At 45.6% G+C, this 25,155-nt stretch overlaps 1 protein-coding gene across 2 annotated transcripts in view; it reads left to right on the top strand.

Annotated features, from left to right (window-relative positions):
• The window catches only part of LOC136047833 (protoheme IX farnesyltransferase, mitochondrial), a 92,847-nt gene that overhangs the window by 52,182 nt on the left and 15,510 nt on the right, over window positions 1-25,155 (top strand). For both annotated transcript variants that reach the window (XM_065735134.1, XM_065735135.1), the window contains exon 5: window positions 8,081-8,151. In XM_065735134.1, the coding sequence (XP_065591206.1) occupies window positions 8,081-8,151 (71 nt within the window). The remainder of the gene's footprint in view (window positions 1-8,080; window positions 8,152-25,155) is intronic.

Below are 25,155 nucleotides of genomic sequence, written 5' to 3'. Positions count from 1 at the left end.
GCAAAGGAATCTCTTTGAGAGCGTGGCATTGCAAAGGGATTTGGGGTGTGTTTTGATAAGCACAAAGGTGGTGTTTTTCTTCAACTTCACTATCGTTCCTAAAATACATAGGAATAAAACAGTTCAGCAGAGAACACGTACCTCTGCATCTGACATCAACTTACAGTTCGTTGTATATGAACATACATAAATCCTGCGTGGGTAGGCGGTCGACTTTGGGTGACTGCAGTCCATTTGTTGAATTTTGTACAAGTAGGTTAAGTTTTCTCTTATTATCCCAGGGAAACATGATGTATGTGCTGCTTTATTGCCTTATCCCAAGCATAGAGAGGACTGTGTAACCCCTGAAGGGGAGATTCGGTCTGGATGTTAGGAAATACTTCCTGGAAAGAGTGGTCAGGTGCTGGAATGGACTGCCCAGGGAGGTGGTGGAGTCAGCAACCCTGGAGGTGTTCAAGGAACATTTGGACATTGTTTTGAGGAACATGGTTTAGTGAGAACTATTGGTGATAGGTGGATGGTTGGACTGGATGATTTTGTAGGTCTTTTCCAACCTTGGTGATTCTACGAGGCGCTACACAGTTGTGCACTTCAGGTGGGAGCTGAATCACAGCTTCCCCCTCTCCTGTTGTCATTCTCAAAGTGACCCGATCCACTAAAAGGATCAAGAAATGATCTAGGCAGAAGAGAGCAGGGGGAAATGTGTCCAGGTTGGGTGATTCTTTGGATCAGCACAAGGGATGGGCACGAAGTGGAGTTCAGACCTGTGAGACCCTTTTATGGCCATTTGGGTTTTAAGGTGCAAAGGAGGAGCACCGTGGTGCCAAGGTCCACACCCGGAGGACGGGATGGAGAGGCATTCGTGACACCTGGAAATTGCTGCTTTTGGTTCTGGGAGCACAGGGGTAGTGACAGACAAGTTGTGGTGGAGTGCCCTCCTGCAGGTTTGTTTGTGGGCACAGGATTTGTGCCCTAAATAAAAAGCGCTTATTACTGGTAAATATTTGATACTGCCAGAAGCTGCTGGCAGCAGGACAGAAAACAGATGTTCTTCCATGGAAAGGTGTTTCTCCTGGATGGAGCCCACCAGGTGAACTTCTGCCTGCTTCAAGATCACACAGCCTATAAAATGCAGGCCTGGCTTCGATTTTTATTGTACTGTATTATATTTTATTCCATTTTAATAGGAAGAGTTGGGCTGATGGGTGGTCCCACAAAACATCAAAGCAGGAGATTCACATTTTTTCTGCCACTATCAAGTCTTAAACTTGAGAACAGTGAGGTAGAGCAAGCTTCATTGTTTCTGTGCTAGTAAACTTGATTGAAAGATGGAGAGGTGAAGTAGATAAAGTACATTTGGTGCAAACGCTCCGTGACTTGATCTGAAGTTATTCATACAACTGAAGACCACGTGTAGCCCCTAATTATGTTTTCCTACTTCGTTGTCAGGACTGTGCCAATCCTTGGCCATCATGGTGGGATCTGTGGACGACACGGGCAGTGGGGCACACACTGTCTGGACCATGTCACCGACACTCCTGAGTGTTAGCACAGTCACACGCTATTCCAGCTCCTTGTAACAGCACTTGTGATAGCACCAGAGGACTTTGTTTGGCAAAAGTGTTGATGAAGAGGCTGCCAAGCCACAAGCCTTTAACAACTCCTTGTTTTCTTGGTCTCTAATGGGGTTTGGATGAGCTGGCAACAAATACAGAGCGGGCACATCTCCCTGCTGCCGTGGTCGCAGGATGCTGGGGACAAGATGGGTGTCACTCCTGGAGGCACCCCGCGTGGGTTTGGGGTTTCCATTTGTTTCAGAGCACAGTGCCTGGGGCAACTGGGCTGGCATCATCACCAGTCACTCAGTAGACACTGAAACAAGTCCCCAGCATACCATGGAGCTTTGTGGTACTTTCTGGTTAAGTGTACTCAGTGTTTAAGCACAAAAACCTACAAGATTTCTCAGGCCAGGGGGACAGATGTCTCTGAGGACCTTCAGAAAGTCCCATGCACGTAAGTGGCCACAGGAGTAGCGGCATATCCCCTCTTGAGCACCTAAAAGCCAAGCCTGCACAGCATGTCATTAATCTTACAGGACAAATAAGTGCTAATTGAAGTCTGTGAGTCTTTGCGTTCACAGTCCTGAAAATATGTTTCTGAAGTGACAGATCTCAACACTTTCTGTGCAATTACCTCCTGTCCTCTTCCCTTTAGATAGCAGTGGGCTGCTGAACACTGGCAGCATGAGGAACGTGTGTTGAAAACAATCGCAGTGTGGCAGCTGCTTTACCTAACAGCTTTCCTCGAGTTCACTGGAGAGTGACAGTTGGGGTTTAGCTGCCCTTCTCTACCTGTAGGTAACATTGTTCAGGCTTGCACCGGTCTCGTTTTTAATTAGAATCCTCTTTGAAATGGAAAATATTAAAAGCAGGTCTATAGCTAGGCTGGGAAGTGAAGAGCCAGAGGGTTTTCAGATACTCCTTAAAAAAAAAAAAAAGACAAAAAGACAAAAAAAAAAAGCCATTTCTAAGCCTTAAAATATTTGGCTTGCTTTATTTTCATATCTTGAAGACAAACAGGTGCTGTGTGCCCTTTATGATTCTCAAATATACAATCTCCAAGCCAGCAATCTCTAAAGCCTTCCCTTGTTTGTACAATTAGGGTGGGATTTTCAGAATCACTCAGTATTGGTCTGCCTGTGCTCTCATTGAAGTCAAACTGCCATTGACTTCAGTGAGAATAGTGTTAGATCAGTACATGAGTGCTTTTGAAAATCCTTCCCTTGCATTGTTTTTTTTTTTTTTAGACACATCTGTGTACAATTGATTGAAAAGACTTTTGTAATATACTTTAATTATTCTTTGTTGTTTTCATATAAAAGTGATTGAAAGGAAACCAGGAGAAAAAGCTATAATAATAATCTTGACTTTGATCTTATTTACCATAAATTATATGTTATGTTTTTCTTTGCCTTTTATGTAATTATATGTTACTTTATCACAATATGAGATAAATCATTGAAAACACGCAGAGTAGAAATAACCAGATAGCACAGAAGGGAAGAGAGCTCAAAGGAGGAGCTGGGACCTTTGCAGTCTGGTGCATTTCCAGTGCCTGTTTCAGCACTGTTCCCTGAGCACGTGAGATACTCATCACATCATCACAGCATACCGAGTTGGAAGGTGCCCTCAGGGGTCACTGAGTCCAAGCCCCAGCCCCACATAGCACAGCCCAAACTCGATGTGTGAGAGCAGTGTCCCAGTGCTCTCTGAGCTCTGGTACTGGGGCTGTGCCCACCGCCCTCTGGGGCAGCTCTGCTCTGCTCTGGGCTCAACACACTGTGAGGCCTTGGCTGCTTCAGGTGAGTCCACACCAGCACAGAGCAGAGCATCGTTATTTGCTTTGCTGTCACCACCCCCATAGCTCAGTCTCACCCTGCAGGGCACAGGGTTGGAAACAAGTGGCACTGCGGAGCAGGAGGTGGTGTCCCTTTGGCGACAGCCCCATGTTCTGCTTCCCTGCTGTGCCACCGCTTCACCCAAACTGCCCTGTGCTCTCTTGAGGGCTTGGGAGAGGAAGAAATCCATCCCGAGGGCAGTTCTGCTGCTGAGCCACCTGCAGGCTGCTCAGATGAAAGATGCAAGGAGCCAGGGGCAGACCACGCCTCGCCTGGCGCCTCACTTAAGTCCCCAAAGTCAAGTGGGATGACTCTTAAGCCCACCTGCTTGCACTGAAACTCAATCTGCTGTGCTTTAATTGCAGTGTATCTCTAAGCTGTTTGCCTCTGGTAGGTACTTAGATCTGGGGTGAGACCCTGGGAACAGCACATTGTTTGGAGTGCTTAGGATCAGACTCAAGGTTTTGTGCTCTGTGAGAGAGCAGGGCCTTAAACAGGAGCTCCTCTGGGGGTCTGGCTTGGGGAGGGCCCCGTGGGTGGGGTGGGAGGGCAGAGTGATGTTTGGGTGATGTCCTGCTCAGCCCTGGCATTGGTATTGCAGCAGGGAGATCCCCACATTGCCTCCAATTAAATTGTCTTTTAACAGCGAAGTCACACTCAGGCTTTGGACTCACGAGGTTATCCATTCTGATGTGAACGTGTGTTTGGTGTTAGAGCAAAAGCGATGTCAGCACATGGAGGCCAGTTGTCCCCTCCGGTGTCTGCTGTTCCAGCTCATGGCCCAACTCAGAGCTGCCCCTGGGTGCATGGGATATGCTCTCTGGCTTTCGTGTGGGCGATCCATTTGATAAACTATATGACATGTTGTTCCTCGTAACGTGCTCTATTTATGTTTGCGTGTTAACAGGAATCAGGGTATTGAATTGTCATAATTCAGGAGCTGAAATTGTTCCCGCAGGAATGACCACAGAAGGCAAACAGCTCGTGCTCAGACTTTTCCATCCCTAATTAATTGCAAATAGTCAGGCCACTCGATCTGAGAACTTAATAGGTGGTGGCTGTATTTAACTGCAAATCAAGTGCTCGGTGATGGTGCAGAGGGAGTGAGCTTGGGAGTCCTGCTTGAGTCTCAGTAACGTAATTAACGTGTGTCCCAGTCAGTGCTGCAGGCTGCTATTGCCACGAGGTAGCTGGAAGAAATGAAGCGGTCTGCAATGCTTCACTTAAAAACAAAGAGGAAACCAATACGAAGCAGTTAAGGACAAAAAGCACAGCTGTAAATAACAGTAAGCAGTAATGTGACAGCTAATCTAAGATTTGTTAGATGTTTGAGATATAATTACTGGATATTAACTACATGAGATCTACACAGAGAGAGTCTGTTGAGTCTGCCAGAGAAATCAACCACAAAGCACCCTCTGGTCTGATTTATTTTTTTCCGACACTGTGTCTTCAGTGTTCATTGCAGACTGATAAAAATTTAGGATGGGGTCTGGAAAACTGTGGCCAAGTTTTGTCACTCAGGGATTGTAGATGCTGTAGGTTTAACCCTCCGACTGTCCTTTGGTGGCTGCCTTCCCAGATACCGTATTCTGCCTTGTCTGCCTGGTCTGATGCGTTCAGACTTCTCATGGCAAAAGAATCTTGAGAGCTTCTAAAATATTTATTTATCCAGGATTCATGCTGCTGAGTTTACTGTTTGCTGAAGCAGGCAGTACCGAGCTGGCCTGGCATGACACAGTGTGTTTGAGTTCACTCTTTCGTTTCTGTGCTGTGGTATTTTAGATACACATCTTTTTCATTTTCCTCGAATATCAGGGGTAAATAATTTCAAGTGGAGAGGGAATTGTGTTGAACATCTGGGAATAAAATGTAGGAAGTTTGATAAATGGCATCTTGCTGACATGTGATCACAACTTTACTCGGTGAAAGAATCCAGGGCATTACAAATAAGAGGATTTTTCTTAGCTGCTGTTCAATGAGATATGTAATTTCTTTGCATGCAGTTGACATAACGGATTGTTCAGATTGTCAGATTTAGAAAAGCAAAGGAGTTCAGAGCTAAGCCGTGAAGTCATCTTAATTTTGGGAGCAGACCTGCCTGTGTACAGCAGAGACTGATGCTGTGGGACCCAAAGAGAAGTTTCTTGTTCAGAGGATGTTCCATTCAGGGGTCAACCCCTCCATCAATATCCAGTGATATTTCCTAAACCGATACAGCACTGTCACAGTGCACACGTTTCAGTTCTCTCAACAGTGTTGGGCATCCGACTGTTCTTCATTTCTGCCCTCTTATGTTTCAGTGTGAGTTTAAAACATGCACGTTATTTACCCATCACACACTGAACACCTTTAGCTGTGAGTATTTCAGAGCCAGGATCTCCGTGCTTGCCCAGGTTTCAGCTGGATGTCAGCTCTGGGCGGTCAGAGCAAATATAAATGAAGGAATGTTGTGCCAACAAAATGAAACAGAACTCACAGAGTGCAAAATATGTTCAGGAGAAGAGAAGGGAAAGACTTTGGCTGGGTAGAATTTTCCCTCGTATTGCTCTACCAGTCTGATGTCAGATGACATTTTTTCTTCATTTAGCATAATTGTCTCTGAAATGTAACAGTGAAACAAGCCATTAGCAAAATGCTGAGCTGTCAGAAGCAATCACTGCCTTCCAGTCCGAACAGAGTGCTTTCCCTTCCCTGGGTGTACTTGTTGCCATTTTGGACAGAGGGTCTTTGTGAGACCCCCAGCACTCACACTGCAGTGCTGCAGTGATGCAGAGCCGACCCATGCCTCCATGCTGCTGTGCCCTGGGGCTCGGTGCTGCTGGGCAGGGGCTGCCCCAGCTTTGGGGCTGGGCAGCCCCCCAGCAGGAGCATCCCCTCGCCTCCTCCTCCCTACAGCTCATTTGTTCCCAAATTCAGGCCCTTTCAGGAGCGTCTCAAATGTGAAGGTGATGTCCACTGCCCATGTCCACTGCCCAAAGGATGTGCTGTTAGTGAGTTGAGTTCAGACTGAAACACTGGAGCACGTGGGCTTTGAGCACTCAAACACAGGCAGGATTTTCCTGTTCCCTCGGTGCTGGGAAGGCTTAAAGCTGTCAGAAGGTGCTTCAGCCTGCGAGCCATGGGAGGGGATCCAGCAGGCAGGTAGGTGAGTGATCCATGGGGATCCGGACCCGCTGCGCATGCAGTACTGAGGAGCAACAGCAGAGGTTCCCAAATTGTTTTGCACTGATTCCTTGGAAGTGAAAGGTGAGGAAGGTGGGTGCTGCCACCCCACGTGTCCTCCCCCCTCATTTCCAGCTCTGCAGTGCCCCGCTGTGCTGCCTGCTGCCTCTTGGTGCCGTTGGCTGCTCGAGGAGGCCATGCTGTGTGATAGCATCTGCCCCGAACACAGCTGAAGATTTCTGCTTCGGTGCTGCCCTTATAAAAACCTTTATGATTTCCTATAATCCCATCGATTCTTCATTGTGATTTTTTTTTGTGTGTGTGGATAAGTGTGGGAAACACTTCAAATTTTGTGATAGACGAATGAAACAAAAAACGTATTTCATTTTTGCAGAGATTTCAGTGACCTTTTCCACTCTGCACTGGGGAACACAGCCCCATCGAATAGCAAAGCAAGAAATGTGGCACTATCAGAGTGAGGATGTTTCCAAGCTTTGTCTTGTCGTGTGAAAGGATGCATCAGCTTGATGAAGTGACATGGATCTTACGAAGCAGTCATCTTACATCCGTCTGCAGCTTGGCTGCTCAGCATATCGTCATTCTGATGACTTGAGATTCTGATCTGTTGTGCAACTTTTCCTGTAATTGAGTTCCTACCCCAAAACCTCAGACATAACGTCAGTAGAAGATATTCTTTCTATAAATACATATTGTGCTGCCTATAAATAGCTTTTGGTGAATCTCTTAAGTATGGTGGGGTTTGTGTATATATATATGTATATATATAAGTTTTTATTGCTATTTTGTCCATGTAAAATTATGCTACTGCATGGAAAACTGCACTCAGCTTTTCCAGTGCCATTCTGAATGAAGCAGCTCTACAGCAGCCTGCAGGAATTCGTAGTGTGCTGATAGTGCTGCCTCAGTGTTCCCATAGGCGGTGGTTAAAGTCAGATTGGGTTGTGCTATTAAATAACAGCATATGGTGTGCTCGCTCCCCGCTGCTCGAGCTAGATGCTCGGTGCAGTTTGGGCAGCATTTTACAAGAGCTGATTGATTTCAGGGTGGGTTATAGGTTCTCGGAAGTTAGACAATCTTGAAAAAAGGCATTTGTCTTTAAAAGACCAGAAGCACAACATCTGTAAGGACTGTTTGTCTTAATATAAAACTGGGGGCAGCGCTGTGCGTATGTGTATGTGTATATATAACAGTGTGTATAAAAGCTCTGTCAAACCTGTCGGGAACTTGGAATCGGCCCCTGCTTCAAATAAGGAACTTCTGGGGACTTCAGCAAACTATTTTTGTCCTCCAGGTGATTTTCCTTCTAAAGGGATGCCAGAAGTCTTACTGCAGACTATCAAAGCTCCGTAAAAGGAGTTTGCCATTTTAGTTGCGTTTCTGAACCTTCAAAAAACAGAGATTAAAGCAGCTGCAGCTGCAGACGCGGCATTCCGCGCATGGCACGGTTTCCGGCATCCTTTCATTTCGGTTCTTCCTTTTTTTTGTCTTTCATTACAGTTCTTTGAGGTTCCGTTTGACTCGAATATGAACAGGACAAAAAACAGACCCCTGGTGCGAGGACAGATCAGGTAAGGCTGCACACACCTGCTCCAGCTAATGAGCAGTGGGTCTTAATACTGCTTTTATCTGTCTCCAAGTATCTCTCTCACTCTCTTCAGGTGAGGAAAACTAGCAGTTTACAGACAAAAGACTAAGAAACACATTTCTCTGTTCCGTGATACTGTCTCATGGTTGTAACTTTCATGTGAGGTGTTCGGGCGATCAGCTGTCCTTTACAGTCCTGAATTCCTCAAGAAAGCACAACTTCCACTCCTGTTGTGTATTCCTGCATGCATGACCAGACTCCCCACATGTGGAGGGGTGTTCTTAGGTTATGTGGGGTCTCCTTCTCATGAGACATTTCAGACCCATCTGGATGCCTACCTGTGCAACCTGGGCCAGGGAGCTGCTTTGCAGGGAGGTTGGACTAGATGATCTGTGGAGGTCTCTGGGGTCTTCCAACCCCTACAGTTCTGGGCTTCAGTGTGCTGTTTTTGTCCCCACACTCAATCTGTTAGATCTATCTGAGTCTCCAGGGATGTCATTTCCTGAGCATTTCTAGAAGCCGTCCCACAGAGGTGCTGCTAAAAATTACCTGCATGGGAAGTCTTTTTCTTTCAGTGGTTTGTATAATGCACTGTGCTGTCTTTGCCCTTTTTGCATGTTACACATGGAGCTGGGGTGAAAACTCAGCGTGGTGGCATCTAAGAAAGTCTTGTAAAAGCTTGTCATCATCATCTAGCTTCTCATCACCTGCACCTACATCCAGGAGTCCTGTATTTGCATAGGGCTCCCTCACAAAGATCCTTCACTCTGTTTGCATTATATATCAGTTCAGCTTCTCAAAGGCTGTTTCCCAGCTAAAAAAGTGAAAAAGAACATCAACAAAAACTGTAACCTATTTGCAAACCGAAGCTGAAGGCCCAATTCATAAATGATTCAACAAACAATTTTAGTATTGCGTTTCCATGATTTGTGCCAAGGATAATTTATAACAAAATTCTGTTTTCCCTTAGGCTTCTGTGAACAGTTGGTCCTGTTTATTTCTGTGTTTTATCCATCACCTTTGGAGGATGGAAAAAAATTGTGATGGATGAAATTACAAGAAAATGGAGACAAAACAGTAAAGAGAACCTTGAGGGTAAATCCTCTCTCATTTGTAAATAGTGAGAGCACTTCCATAAACTCGTCCTGGTTTGTTCTCAAAGATGGTGCTAATTACAGATTCCCAAGCTGAGTTAATTTTATTTAAAAACATATTTTAAGGTCGACTGCAGTGAGGACATCTGTCGTGTGTGCAGGACATCCGCCTCAGCCGAGCAGCCCAGGAACACTGCTCCATGCAGCACTGGGCTGCCCCTGCAGCCATGCAGGAGGAAAGGTGATGGAGGGATGCTTTTCCTTTCTCTTTTTTTAATTCCTTTTTTGCGGGGGGTGTAGTCTACTTGCATTGCTTGCAGGTATTCTGCTAGGAAACCTTCTGACAACTCTTGATTTAGAGAAAGCAATTAGTTTTAGACGTTTCCAGCATCTTTAAATGAACTTCACTGTCTTCCAACTGCATCACAGATTGGCAAAACCATACTGAATGTATTTCCTGCTTTCCCTCCTTTCATATTTACTTTCAGTACAAAATGGTAACGCTGGGGACTTCGTGTAATCACTCATCAATCTATCTACCTGACTGTCAACAGCTAATTTAAAGTTCTTTAAAGTGTCACTTACCTTAAATAATGCCGACCTAATTCCCTGTAGACTTCTGAGCATGCAGACCATGACTGGTGTTATTTCTTTTGCGGTGTGCCAGAGGAGAGTAATCCAGTGCAAGTGATGTAACCTTGTTATTTTTTGCCACGTATTCCCTGGTGTTCCTTGAACTCTTTCGTTCCTGGCTGGCTAAATAAGACCCTTAAATGATTATGCTCATATAAGTCAAGAACTGACTGGGCAGAGATGGATAAATTATGGGTAAGAGACTAGTATCTCACCTCAGGGGAAGAACTCAAAGAGCTTGGGGTACATACAGAATTCTTGTCCAAAACCCATTTGACATTTGAGTTTTGATGTTTTCTTCTCTTTAACTGTTTCATGTCATGAAGTGTTTGGTGCCTTTTAAACTCATGTCTGCAATATCCAGGCATCATTTTACAATCCACGCTCATTTTCGTTGCTCATAGATATACAGCGATGATCTTAATTTTTCATTCTTCCCTTCTCTCTTTACTTTCATTCAGTTGTTTAGTTCACACGGGTCTTGTTAGGGAACCAGTTCAGGATGGACAGCACAATCGTACAGTCCAGTTCTGAGCCTGAGACCCCTTTGGAAAAGTGAGAAGTCCTTCACTCTGACTAATGCTGATTCACTGCACCTCTTTGGAAAGCCTTCCAGTGGTGGCTTTGGTGTGAACCTGTGCCCAGTGAGCAACTGTACTGGGGGTCAAGGGCTTCTTTTGTAGGCAGCTCTCTGATTTTTAGAACTTGGGTCAGAATCAAGCTGGTAACCCTCAGCATGAGGTCTTGAGTGTCCCTGAGTCATCCAGCCCCTGGATGAGCTCGTGTCTTCCTTTCCATTAAGCCATCTCATGGAGCTGGCTCATTAGATGTGTCATTCTGTAGCAGGGAAATTACTCCCATGTGTTTGGCTTTGTGGCCTTCGTCTGCAGCTTCAGCAAAGATTAGATGGGCTTAGTTTGGTCTGAGGGAAGCTGCCATATAACTAAATTATAGAATCATTACAGTTGGAAAAGACCACCGAGATCATCATCATGTCCAGCCATCAGCCCATCACCACCTATGTTGCCCACTGACCCTCAGTGCCACATCTCCATGTCTCCTGAACACCTCGAGGGATGGTGACTCCACCACCTCCCCGAGCAGCTGTGCCAGTGCATCACCACTCTTCCTGAGAATAATTTTTTCCTAATATCCAACCTGAACCCATGGTGCAACTTGAGGCCTTCACCTCTCATCCTGTCGCTGTTATCTGGGAGCAGAGGCTGACCTTCCCCTCGCCACAACCTCCTGTCAGGGAGATGGAGAGAGCAATGAGGTCTTCCCTGAGCCTCCTCTTCCCTGGAACAGAGAGAACAACCCCGTTTCCTCAGCTGCTCCTCTTGAGGCTTGTGCTCCTGCCTTGTAATGTTTCCCTCCCTTTCTGCCTGAAGCCTTTAGTTTGAGAAAACAAAACAGAGCGAACCTACCTTGGCAACGCTTTTTTATGCTCATTTTACCTGTGTACACATTCATGGGGCTCAAAAGTCCCACAGCTGATCATCTTCTGCAAATTGCTGAGGACTGCCATTGTCCTTCAGCATCATGGACGAACCTGAGCAGGCTTCAGCGGAGCAGGGCTGCTCTGCAGGGCGCCTCTGTCAGCACGGCCTCTGAGGATCAGGGGCTATTTCTGTCAGACAGCTTTATCCTGACTGTCACACCAGGCAGCAGCACCCTGTGAGCCAGGAGCCGGTTCTGACAAGTTCTCAGGAAGGATGCACTTCGAGAAAGTAATTCTTTTCCATTCTTTATGAAGCCCCCTGTACACTGCATCAACCTTGTGGCTGAAATACTTACCTAGATACTTGGTGTGCCCCTGCTGTACGACATTTTGGCCTGGCTCTGACACCGGGCAATGCATACAGGCAGGGATGCCAATGGACCTTGCAGAGCAGGGGTCTCCTGTATGTTGGAGAGGTGTGCATACAACCTTCTACCCACCCCAAATCTGCTGCCCATGCCCCTTGGGAAAATTGTGACACTCTTACTAGGTCTGTGACAAACAGCACCTGATTGTTCATTGACTGCTTGCTTTCCAATGTCCCATTTAATTTGTAGGGCTCTGAAAAACATTCCCCTGCAAGCAATGAGATGTAACCATCCTTATTCTCTATTCAGAGAGTAATCAGAGACATCCTGTTGCAAAAATAACACGGGTAGACCCAAACACAGCATGCCACTAACCGCCATCCATCATTCCAGCCTGGCCACGTCCCCTCCCTCCTCTGACCCTCGAGTCTTGTTTGGAAATACAAACAGCTTCAGATGTTCCTCTTACTTTGCTTGCAGTGTTAAACTCATTGGGCCTATTTGTGTTTTGCATTAGGACAACAGCTGATGTTATTTTTCCTGCTATGAATTGTTTTTATGCTCTTAATGAGAAAGAAGTTGGTGCGCTCACGCAACCTTAGATTGGCCTGAAATGGCAGCAGCTTTTTCTAGTTTCCTGTTGGGTATGATTTATTCCCTTGCTTCATACAGTAATGGATTTAATTTTCCTGCAGATTAATTTAAATAAATCTCCAGCATTAGCTGCAGTAGCTGAGTGAGCTTAGCTTCTACTCTGACAAGTGTCCTGCTCCATTACGTGGTTCACAATGACAGTTTTGATTGCGCTTTGACATGGAGCTGCGTGCACACTTGTTACAAAGCATCTGTTTTTATGAACTTACAGTGCTGCTGGATCTGCTGTGCTAAGCACTCATAAAAACTTAATAGTTGTACAGGAATAGTTTTTCATCTTAAAAACAAGAAGAAAAAAAAAAAAGATGGGGGGGGGGGGTGGAATTTCCATATCCATCATCAAACAGCGTGCTCTAAATAGCTGACTAATTCACGACCATGTCGACACCACTCAGTTCTGCCCCTGCAGCAGTTTGCAGCTATTCCCCACACCCACTGCTACAGCCTTTCTTTGGGACTGAGGCCATGATTTCTCCCTTGGTTTACCTCTGGGCTCGTTGTCTGTGCAGGCAGCATCAGGCTGCAGGGACCTCGGGAGAGCGGAGTCCCATCTCCTGCTCCCTGCGGGGACAGCTGTGAGGTTGCTCCAGGTTTTATCCAGTCCTGTCCAAAAACTCTTCAACATGTGACTTATATGCTGTGGTATTTAACTGTATTCTCCTCATGCAAAATATTTGCTCTCTCAAGTTGTTTTTCCTTGTGCAATTAAGAAGCTTGAGTCTATTAACTTGGCAGAAGGCACAACACAGATAATGCCTTGGATGCTTCAAAAGGAATAAATCTTCATGTTGTTTGGTAAATATTTTTTTCCTGGAATCCCATTAACTTCCTCACTCAGCAATGAGCAAGGGGCTGTGTTCTATACATGAGCTTCCTGATTCTTATTCCCACTCTTAATTATTACAGCAATTAATGGAGACTTTAATGCTTTTCCCACTTGTTGACATTTCTGAGTGCAGTGTTGACTTTGGTCAGTTACGCTCGAAGATAACCTCCTGAGGAATCAGACCAAAAAGAGCTCCGAAGTTGGCGATATTTCTCGCTGATGGGTTGTGTTTATGAGCTGTGGTGACAACTGCAGCTTGAAGGTTCATTATCTGATAGGAGATTGCAGCGTGTCAGGCTTTCCTATTTACTCAGAAGCTCATTGAGCCTCAGGACCGGACCTGTGTGGCAGTGCATGAGGCCGAGTCCTCCCTCCATTGCACGGAGCAGACCCACTGCTGCTACAGCAAAAGCACTCCGTGCTGAGAAAGCACGCATGCATTATAAGGACTAAAAGAAACCAACCCACTCCCATAATCACTGTTGATAACTCGGGGTAATTAGCGTGAATCTTTGTTTGCTAACACTAATGCAAATCAGGAACGTCTCCGCTGGAATTGGTGGAGATCCACTGCTGTAAGTGAGAGGAAATCCATGTGCACAGGCTGTGCTGAGACCTGCGTTCAGCACGCAGCCAGCCCTGGGCTTTAAGGCAGCGGTTTGAAATCTCCCCAAGGCTCCCAGCACAACTTCAGCTCCCATTTAAGAGATCAGCCCCTGCTGAGCTGCTTGGGCTGCTCCCTTGGGTGGTCATTTCAGACAGGTTTTCCTTGTATTGAAGTTAAAACAAATAAAACAAAAACTCCACAAATCTGCAGTTCTCAAAGGAAAATGGTTTTTAAGAGCTCTGATGCTCGTTCCCCACGGGGAAACATTCCCATATTTTGTTTAGAAAATACCTCATTTTAAAGGGACTGCCCTGAGATCTTTCTGAATGATAAAAATGTTTTTTTTTTCAGTGGGAGGCTTTCCTCTTGTTTGAGCAGGGCACGATTCAAAGCAGACACCAGCACAGCAGCCTTTCCGAGCATTTTTCATCCCACGTGTAGCCAACCTTTATTATTTGGAAACAAATAAATGCATTCCCTCGCCACCACCACCACCACCGCCCTCCTGGCTGCCTTGGGTTTGTTTTCTTCCCTCTGTTTTCCAGAAGCTGTGATTGACTGTATTTGGTAAACAAGAAATCAGAAAGGCAGCTTTATGCTCGTGACATGTACGAGTCCTTGTAGAAACGCACACGGTGTGTTCTGAACAGCAGGGTATTTTTTATTACGGCGTGGCCACGTCACGGAGAGGTGGGGGGAGAAACCTCGAGGCTAAAACATAGTGTAATGAGAATAAAACCCACATCAAAGGGCGGACTAATGGAATGATATAATGCTTACTGTGTCACTTCCCCAAGGGGGATATGGATGACAGTACTTATATTTCAATTATCTATTCACTGCCTGCATAGGATGTTGATTAAATGGTTCTAAGGTATTAGAGTCCTTTTGTAGAGCTCACAGAAAAAATGGTGATACCGCACATTATCCTTAGATCAAAATGTATATTAGCAGGAAATTATATAGCTCTAACTACACCTCTGTTTTGTTTCTTAAGGCAATAAAGAGGGTGGTTTTAATAACGAGCCCTGCGTTCAGATTCGTTTCAGCTGGAGCGAAGGACCCGCCAGCTCCTCGGCTTGCTCCTCTGCCCAGCAGCCCTGCAGCAGCTCAGTGCAGGCATTCCTTTGGAGGCAGCTCTGTTTGTTCAGTCTAAATCCTGTGGAAACACTTGACCCCTCACGCCTTGCTGCTTTTCAGTTCAGCTGAGGGGCCTTCACCGCCAAATTATTTATCAGAATCCGTAATTGCGCGCGGAACGGTTGATAAATCGGCAGACATTGTGCACTGCCTCCCGTCAGGAAGCATCCCAGATGCTCATGTATAAACCAGGAGTCACGGTGCATTTGGCTAAATAGCCACTCCATCTGCTCCCAGGGAGCACTGCTAATGGAGATGTCTTATCCCCTCGTGTCAGCTCCTCGCCAGAGGCAGAGCACTGCTTTGTGCCCCTGGTGTCCATTGGGACGGCCAAAGGATGGCCCTTGGAGCCACTGATTTTTACTTTTCCTTTTGTAACTGACTTGGGAAGAGTAGTTTTATTTGGAGGCAGTGTTAAAATATCTCCTCTCGTGCCGCACGAAGAAGCAAAATGAAGTTGAAAGCGCAGGATCCTATCTCCAACTCATTCAGAGTTTTTTTCCTTGTGGCTGTCAAACATTCCGGGTTCGTGTTTGTAAATTTTGGCTTAATGCAGTCAAAATCCCCACGCTTTGTTCCCTCTATTAGTATTAAACCTTATCTGGTTTAACCACAACAGCATCATTATTCACAGGGTGCCAAGTGTCGGAGGAAATGTCACTGCTCAACAAGTCCATTACAGAGCTGCCTCTGATTAGGAGCTGCTATACCCTGAGATCTGTTTACAGTAAGTCGTGTTAGAAGTGCATTTCCTTCTGTGAAGGACAGAGTTTATCATGTCTTACACAAGTTATAATTTACATGTTAGCGACTTTGCAGGCCAGATATGAAAGAGGTTTTTCTTATGCTTTAATTAGCTCTGCTAGCACAGATGCTTTCTCTTTAGTCTTTATTACCAGAAAAGTGACATTCCTGAGGTTAAGATATGTAGGGAACTTCTTTGATATGTTCTATTTAAACCTTTTTTGCTAGGGTCCTAGAATCACAGGATTACTGTATTATGAATGGTGCTGTAAAGGAGTGTGAGCCGCAGTGACTCACGGTGCTGACTGTGTGTGACAGTATTGCATTTATGCCCTTTGAAGCTATGTAGGGGTGTGGGTTTATTTTATCCAATTGTTTGTGAATTCTAACTCCAGGTGCTAACCGTATTAGACAAAACACCAAAATAATAATGCAGGAGTCCCCAAACATGATCGTTCTCATCCTTTTTGCCAGGGAAAGCAGTGCCTGGTGGTTGTTGGGCAAAGCAACACCTATGCTGAGATGTTTGTAGGCTGCCTCTACTGCTGGTCCAGCTTTCTTCTGCAGATAAGATTTTGCTTTGAGTTTCTCTTCCCAAAAGCATTATGAGTACAATTGTACCGTAGGGAAGAGGAGCCCTACTTCTGAGCTTGTTAAGCAGCAGAAATGAACGCTGTGAGGGTGCTGTGCTTGGTGGACAACCTTAGGGCTGGTTCACCTGCCCTGAAGCATCAACAGCACATCGTGCCCAGTGTTCCTGGCACTCTTGGAGAGTGCATTTCTGGTCCTTTCCCTGGGTGCCTGCCAAGTCAGTCTCGCGTGTCAGTTCTCTTACAGTGAACTACACGTCTTTTTCTCATGGGCCACCGAGATGTTTTTTGTTGCCATGTTGTACATCCTCAGTACCATCCATCTGAGCAGAATTTCAGGTTACGTTGAGAATACAAGCCTATCAAGATTGTAACTAGCAAAGAACGGCTAGCTTGGAAGCATAAATACAGGTTTCAGTTTTGAAAAAATGAATTTGTAACTTGGAAAATTGTTGTCCATCACAGTGGTGATGGCAGAATGCACAGTGCTGCTGTTCCTGGGACCGTCTCTGAATCACAGAACTGTAGGGGTTGGAAGGGACCTCCAGAGGTCATCGAGTCCAACCCCCTGCAAAGCAGCCCCCAGCCCAGGTTGCACAGCTCAGCATCCAGGTGGGTCCTGAACGTCTCCGGAGAAGGAGACCCCACCACCTCTGTGTGCAGCTCCAGTGCTCCGTCACTGCACTGTGAAGAAGCTCCCACACACGTTGGTGCAGAACTTCCTGTGCTTCAGTTTGTGGCCGTTCCCCCTCATCCTATCACCACAAATGTCTGAGAAGAGTCCGGCCTCGTCCCTTTGCCTCCCTCTCCTTAGATATTTACAGACTGGATCAGATCCCCTCTGAGTCTTCTTTCTCAAGGCTGAACAGCCCCAGCTCCCTCAGCCTTTCCTCATCAGAGAGGTGTTCCACGTCCTTTGTCGTCTTTGTAGCCCTCCACTGGACTCCTGTGCTGAGACTGGCTGTTGGTGGGTTTTATTTTTTTTTATTTGAAAGGACAGGTTCCTTGTTCTCTGCTCTCACTGTCAAGAGTAGCTGAAAAAAGCAGCTTACAGGCTGTTTTTACAGGGTACTGTTGAACCCAAAGTGGTAGAACAGAGCCTGTAGAGAGGCAGCTGCACCCAGTGTGGTTTCGGAGTACATTCTATGCTCAGTCCTCCGTACCTCCTGCCATCAGCTGGACTTTTCTTTTTGATGCTGTTAAATTTACTTTAGAGCTATGTGTTACTATGAATATAACCAAGCAGTCTTACTGGCAAGTTCAGTGTTGATGTGAGAGCTGTGTCTGGCAGTGCTGAAGGTGAAAGTGCTTGGCAGCAGTGGGTATGTCAGAACCATGACATTTAGAACAATATGCAGTGAAATACGAAAATATGATGAAAAAACTCTTAATTTGTCCTACTTGAGCACGTTTTTTGATCACCTTTTCCAGTTCCTCATATGATTTAGTGGTTGTCAGCCCTGCCCATGGCAGGGGCTCAGAGTTCAGTGATCTTTAAGGTCCCCTCCAACCTAATCCTTTCTGTGATTTGTCTGCTGACCATTCACCACCTGGATCTTCCTTGTGAATGTTTTGCAGTCATTTTCCCTGGATTTTCTACAGTGTCGGTGCTGTGAACGTCTCTGTCTTAACTTAACTTCCACACTTGCACATTTCTATTTCTGCAGAAGATTTGCCCGTCAGGTGATACAGAGCAAATACCTAAAGTGGTCCAGGTTGTCAGCTGCATGCTCGCAGATAGGAAGGAAGGATCTTAGCACTGCAATTTGATGGTCTCATCTGCTCACTTGCTCTTCCACATCATGGTGTCTTCCTTCTGCTGCCGACCGCTGCTTCTTGTCCTGATGTCTCTGGATGTAGTGGGTAAAACTTCTTTCCTTTCCATTTATTGGAAAGCAATAGTCAGCAATCCTGCACTTCACAATCAAGGACTGGACCATCTTTTTCACTCTTTTGAAGACCACGTTAATACATACTCTAGAAGCTCAGGTTTTTTTTCCATCTCAACGAGATTGAGATCCAGCCTGAGACTTCTTTACTCACTGCTTACTAAGCATTGGCTGCAGGCTCAGCAGCAGCGTGTGTTAGATTTAATCACTCTAAATCACAGAAAAATGTTTCTGGAGAGAGCATATTATCCAGCCTGTTTGTCAGCTGGCCTCTGCTTCTTACACGAGGAGAGAACTGAGATTTTGAAATAAAACGAATGGCTCACTTAACTGCCATGTTGTAAGGTTAGGTTTGTTAGGTTAAAGAGGAGGATTTAGTTTAAATATTATGGGGGACATTTTTCAAATTTACTGTGGGTTTGTCTTGTAAGCACTTTAACAAAATATTTACATTTTTGTGACTGCAGGGAAGCTGTGAATATTATTATTCACCCCTTCACTCCTACCTAACAGAGACATATAACAAGGAGTGTGCTGATGCTCTGCGGGGTTGCTCGGGGTTGTTATGGTTAGCGTTCTGCTGTGTATAGCAGGCGTAATGAGAGCATAAACATTTGAGAAGTAGGGGTTCTTCTCATTTTTATTTTTTTACCTCAAGTGAAGTGATGGAGCCCAATTGGTGTTTCTGCTTTATACCAACGGGCAGCGTAAAAAGTTTTATTTCTGTCTGACCGTGCTGTTAATAAACTGCAAGTGTTCTCAGGCTGTGTTAGGCTGTCTCATCCCAGAGCTGTGACTGCTGTGGTTCTGTCCTCCAACCAAGTCTGAAACCTCAGAGCAATGGAGGAGCAGATCCTGGCATTGCTTCCAAGGAGCTGGCTGGTGGAATGGGCAGGAGGTGCTCAGGAGAAGGCCCCGTGCTGAGGGTGGGACTCCCATTTCTCTTATTTTCATCTGAGCTGAACTTGCCCTCTTGTTAGCGTGAACGTGGCATCTTTGTGGAAACTTCCAGTAGAATCAATTGAAGCGATTTTGATTTATGCAAGCGTAAAAAAGAGAGATGTGTCCTTCAAGATGGAATGATTCTTTTAAATTAGCCCTGTTTGTTTATGATAGTTTTAAAGTCTCTGGCTCTGGCAAGGGAGACTGAACATCTGCAGCTCAGATTCTTGAGGAGCGAGGGAAACTAATTGCCTCCAATTTGGTTAAAATACAGTGTCAATTACTCCTTTAAACAACAGTGGTACACAGCCTTGACAGTGAGGCTTGGGCTCCATGCATGGGTTGTTTCTTCACTGGGAGAGAAATGAATTGACATAGACACAGGATATTTTATCCTCGTTTGTATTTATTTACACTAAGTAGACTTCTGAACAAGTATATTGGATAGCAAAGCCAGAGCTTGCTTGACAGTTCAGTGCCCAAACTCCTGAAAGCAGCTCCCTGACGACAGCCAGCCAGCTCTGCTGTTTATCCATTGTTGAGCTCTGCGAGTGCCAAACTTCTCACTGTCTGACATTCCCGGGGATATCCAGAGATCACTCAGCACTGGGTCTGCCCCACGGCCCTGCTCCTCATCCCAGAGTCCTGCAAACCACCTCCACGTGAGCTCAGCCCTTTGGGCAAAGTCAGGTCTCAGTGCCTTCGGACAGGCAGCTCTCATTGAAGAGATCTGCACTGTTAGGAGGTGTAGCTATAAACCCTTCAGCAGGAGATGCAGTGCTTGATGGCTTTTGGAGCTCCTGAGCCAGGGGTGCCCTCAAAACCAGCTCATCAGGCTTTGGGGAGCACCTCCTCTCGGACTGGTTCCCCTTCTGCTCAGATTCTGTGTTAGAAGTAATCCCTAGAACAGATATATATATATATATATATATATATATATATATGTAGGCATATGTGTTTATTTACATATAGGGAAAAAGACAGTCCAATAGGAGGTTATCACCATCTCTGTTACAGTTACCCCTAGAAACTGCATTGCAAAAAGCCAGTCACAAAAACATTTGCACGCAGGATTGCAACAAGTGGCTTCTGACTGTCTTAGAAATTGGCAGTGCCATCCTCATCTGAAGGGAATTTGATACGACATGCACTTCTTGCAGTGCATGCAGAATGTGGTGTGCTGCAGAAGCGTGGCTTTTGGGATGAGGTGCCTGCTGGGAGGTTGTTTGCAATGCAGACCAGAGGTTGAATCACTGGCAGAATGAAGATTTCACTTCTCTGCTAGTTAAGATTTAACACTGAGTAATTCATTAAGGGAATAAAAAAAGAGATTTGACAATGCTCCCATTCATTTGCTCCTCCTAAAGGACATCTTGTCAATCTTTGGTGGTAAATGACAGACAAGCACATATTCTGGTGCTTGGAGCCAAGGGGGAAGAAATCGAATTCCCAATTAAAAGTTTCACGTTTTAATTTTAAAATAAATCATCCTCCAGCCCTTGTCACAAGTCATGATCTTTTTTTCGTGACTGGGAGAGAGCAAATGGGTACTTATGGGCATCTTTCTCTACCTTTTCCTCTTCCATAAATTCTGATAGCTCTTCGATGGATATTGTTCAGTTTAATGTACTTTTGGTACTTCACAAGTTGAACCATAGAATCACTGAGGTTGGAAAAGACCTTAAAGATCCTCGAGTCCTACCACGACCTAACCACACTGCCCTCACTCTAACAGCCCTCTGCTAAATCGTGTCCCTGAGCACCACATCCAAAGGTTTTCAGACACATCCAGGGATGGTGACTCCACCACCTCCCTGTGGAACCCACTCCAGTGCTTAATGACCTTTTCTGTAATGAAGTGTCTCCTGATCTCCAACCTAAGCTTACCCTGGTGCAACTTAAGCCCATGCCCCCTCGTCCTGTCACTGTCACCAGTGAGAAGAGACCAACCCCACTCTTGCTGTAAGCACCTTTCAGATATTGGGAGAGAGCAATAAGGTCTCCTGTCAGCCTCCTTTTGCCCAGACCAAACAGCCCCAGTTCCTTCAGTCTCTCCTTGTAGAACATACTGAAGCTGTTTTTGGGAGGTCTGGGGGCTTTTCATGGTGTTCAGCCACAGCATACCCATGTGAGATGGTATGGGAAGGCAGAGAGCAGGCTGCTCGTGTTCAGTGAGGCTGACACTGAATCAAGTCTACATGAAAGAAAAGAAGGAGTCTAGCAGCAGATGAATGTAAAGCTATTTTATAGTTGGAAAGAAACACTGTTTTGAAACGAATCAGATCTGTAATTGAAAGCTATCGCTGAATATAAAAATATTGCGTTAGTCATGCTTTAAGTGCCGTATAAAATAAAGCTGTGCTGTCTCAAGGCTGCGCTGATTGGGGTCATGCTGCATCGTGGTGGAACCGCTTTGATTCAGGCTCTGAGATCTGAGTGGGCATGGGTTTTTTTTCTATCAGGTGCATCCCCCCATCTGCCCATACCGCTCTTCTGGAATTTAATACCTTTTGAAGAGAAATTAAAATCATTTCAGAAAAATCATCACTCATTCATTCACGGTGAAGCTACTGATCCAGGCAGTGTTGTTCCAGTTTCAGTTTCCATTAGCTTTGTTGTTATTACTATATAACTTTTACAACTGACAATGGTCGTGAATATGGTTTTTATTACTAAATATATAAATACGCAGCCTGAAAGGATTTGTGTGGAAAGTTAAAATTCAATTTCACTCTTGGTAGATTGCCATCATTCAGTTGTCTGCCATGACTACTAATTGGGTTTGAATGATCTGTTCCTTACTTTGAGCTTCGAGGCTGTTGGAGAGGTTTTTTTAGCCTCCCACCCAAATCATCTCAGGAAAGCTACCGTTGCTGTTTGGGGCAACATGTGCCTTTTTGCAGCTTTCTGGCTCATTTTTTGCCATCAACTGAGTGCCAGAAGACTGCCCCTCTGCCTGCTGCAGGAATCTGGGGAAGCAGGGCTGGAAACTGTGCAAACACAGCCCAGATGTGTGCTGGAAAAAGATGGACTTCCTTCCCCATGACCTAAGTCAGGGGAGCAGGAAGGCTTCTGTACGGTCATATGTTGTTGCAGTGTGTAACGTCCTCGGCTCCTCGCTTCCCTTCCAGGTGAGGTGGGATTGCTTGTAGCTGGCAGGCTCGGTGGCCTTCCTGAATCCTCTTGGTGTGTCTCAAAGAGGTTTCAAAGAGGGTTCAGAAATTCTGGGTGCTGATCCTTTAAAAAATAAATAAAAAGTAAAGAGTCTGTTGGCTGAGGGAGGTGACCCAGACAGAGCTCAGCTCCCTGTGGCAGCTGTGGTGATCCCACCCTGGTACTGGCTTTTGGCACTGGTTTTTAGGGCTGGCTTTTGGCAAGCCTTCATGTTGTTTGGCCACAGGAGCTGAGAAGATTCCAAGAGAGAAGCAGAACTGCAGAGGCAGTGGTTTTCTGAACGGGGCTAGGTGCACTGGGGCTGGGGATTTCTGAAGATCCTCCTCTCACGGAGTCAGCTTTCCTGGCTCTAGGAACGGCCAAAGGGACGGGACTTCAGTTTGTATAACCTCTTGTTTCTGTTGGAAAATGCAAAACCCTCAGCCTGATGCTTTGGTCTGAGCTTGTAATTGGCTTCAGAAGCCTGAACAGCTTCTTGCTGACCTGGAAAAAGTTGGGAAGAGGGGCTTCCTCTGTCAGCCGGGCTGGCAAGGAGTCTGGGGACATTTTTAGTACCTACAGATTCCAGAAATAATAAGTAGCTTATGATGCTTACTCCCCAAATCTGATTTTAATTATGGCTTTGGAGCAGCATTCGTGCACTGGACTTGAATTTCAGACTGAGATGGCAGAACGGAGAGGCCGAGTGTCTGGGCTGGTACTGCTCTGCCAAGGACTCCCTGAGAGCCCTGCTATTTTCAGCCCAGCTGTGGGTGAACCTGGTTCCGGTTGCTCCTCTTCTTACTGTGACAAATTGTTTTGATACTATTTGCAGCCAAAAACTGCGTCCAGAGGAACAATATTGAGATTGATCTCCAGCATCAGTCTCACCTTTACTGCCCCGTTTACCTGTCCCGATGGGCGGTGATGCAGTTGGTGGGGGGCATTTGCTCCCTGCATCTCATTTCTCACCGTCCCCTGCTGGTTCTGGGTCTGCAACCTGCCGTGGGTAGAATGGCCTCATGGCTCCAGGGGCTGTTGTCAGTAATAATAAGGTCGAATAGAAAATGCTCAACCAGGAACTGAAACATTTCAGTCCACTGAAGGTGCTGTGCGAATGCGGTAGCAAAACAAAAGGGCACTGTTGTTTTGTTTCATCTGTTGGTTTTTTTTCCAGTTTGCCATTCTGGAAGTGGGTGATGTTTCCATAAAAGGTTTTTGACAGACAGGGAGAGGAGAGAATTTGTTTTATTACCTTCTGTGTTAGGCTTTGAATCTAATTTTCAAACGTAAGCACTTCTGCTTCACCTGCAAAACATGCAGGCAGTCTTAAATGGACACTTAGATTCAAGCTTACGCTTTTATGTAAATACGTTTTGCGTGCCCAATTTCCCATTAACACAAGGTCACAAATTAAGTTTCTTATGTGTTTACTCAACATCTGAACATGAATTGCATGCAACTGCTGATTGCTTGAATGCACCTATTCAGAGTGCACATGGGCTGTGTGGCTGAGCTGGTATCTGAGTGTCGGTGTATTCACAGAGCTACGTCCAAGTGTTAGATGCTGATACTGGAATTCATCCTATTTCTGAAGGCTGGTACGTTTTGAGAGGAAATTTTGTGTAGTTTCTGGGTGATTTTTTTTTTAACACCATTTGTTTTTAAATTCATTATCTCCTTTTTAATATGCTTTTTTAATTTGTGGTTCTATCAGTACTTTGATGGCCATCTTCACAAAATGGTTTGCTGGAGAGCATGCACAGTAGCAAAGCTATTGATCTTTGTACGCATTAGGCTTGCTAATGCTGTTGTGAAATAGGTAATATAATACGTTAATTTTATAGATGGGCAAATGCTTTAATTTGTTTTCCCCTTTCCATTTTTCCAAGTAACACTGGGAGTCAATAAAGTACTGTTACCCGTGACTCTGGAGCCTATTAAATAATCATGCTTCACACACGTGTGTGTGAGATTATTATACACATGCAACCAGCTCATCTGTAAGTGTCACCTAGATCCGAAGATGCTGCTGTTGCTCCTGGGTCACAGCAGGCTGCTGTGCTGCAACACGATGAGCGGGGGTCCTCTCCTGAACACTGGGATGGGTTCATTGAGGGTGAGCTGCACAGGAGGGAAATCTCAGCAAATTTTCCTCGGATCTGGAGGGGTTTGGCTGTTCAGTGTTCAAGCTGAAGTTCTCTCAGGAGCTTTTAGCTGAATGTCAATGTCTTTGAGCTGTATTGTTGGGCATTTGCATTCTCAATGAAGGAGAGAAGAGGGATGAGGCAGAACCACCGGTTTTTGGTTTTCCTGGAGGAGGTGTCGTATGTGGTGACATACTCGGGTATTTTAGCGTTGAAATGTGAAGAGAACTCATTTGGCACTTGTAGTATTTTTCCAGAGTCTGATTTTAATCAGTCAAATAACTGAAACCAACTCCTCCCAAGAATCCATCATAAAACCCAGTTTCTTACTCAATATGTTTGCTTTCCCAGCTAGCTGCTTGGCCAACTTTCCAATGGAAGATTGCCTTTTTTTTCCCATGGGAGTGATTCCCTCAGCATAAGTGAACGCCCAAGTGAAATGAGGCTTATGCACCAGCGTCTGTCATCAGCCTGCACTTAGTGGAGGGGCTGGTTTAGGGATGAAGGAAACCAGCAGAGACCCTGTAGCCAATTCTCCATGCCACGTGAGAATTCCCTGGTGCTGGGGTACCTCGTACCCATATTCCTGGGAGGACTTTGTGGACCATAGGTAGGGATAGAGCTGGTGACAGTTCAGCATCACAGCCCTCCTCCTGCTGCAGACTGGGATCTCCATTCCCTGTGGTGTCTCGGTGAGGTGCAGGCAGGGAACTGCGTGTCAAACCAACGAGCAGCACACCTCATCCATGAGGTCTGACA

Source organism: Cyrtonyx montezumae, unplaced genomic scaffold (genome assembly GCF_038088225.1).
Source record: "Cyrtonyx montezumae isolate F1298 unplaced genomic scaffold, pur_monq_1.0 scaffold_19, whole genome shotgun sequence".
Classification (NCBI taxonomy): Eukaryota; Metazoa; Chordata; class Aves; order Galliformes; family Odontophoridae; genus Cyrtonyx; species Cyrtonyx montezumae.
This window is presented reverse-complemented; position numbering and strand designations above follow the sequence as displayed.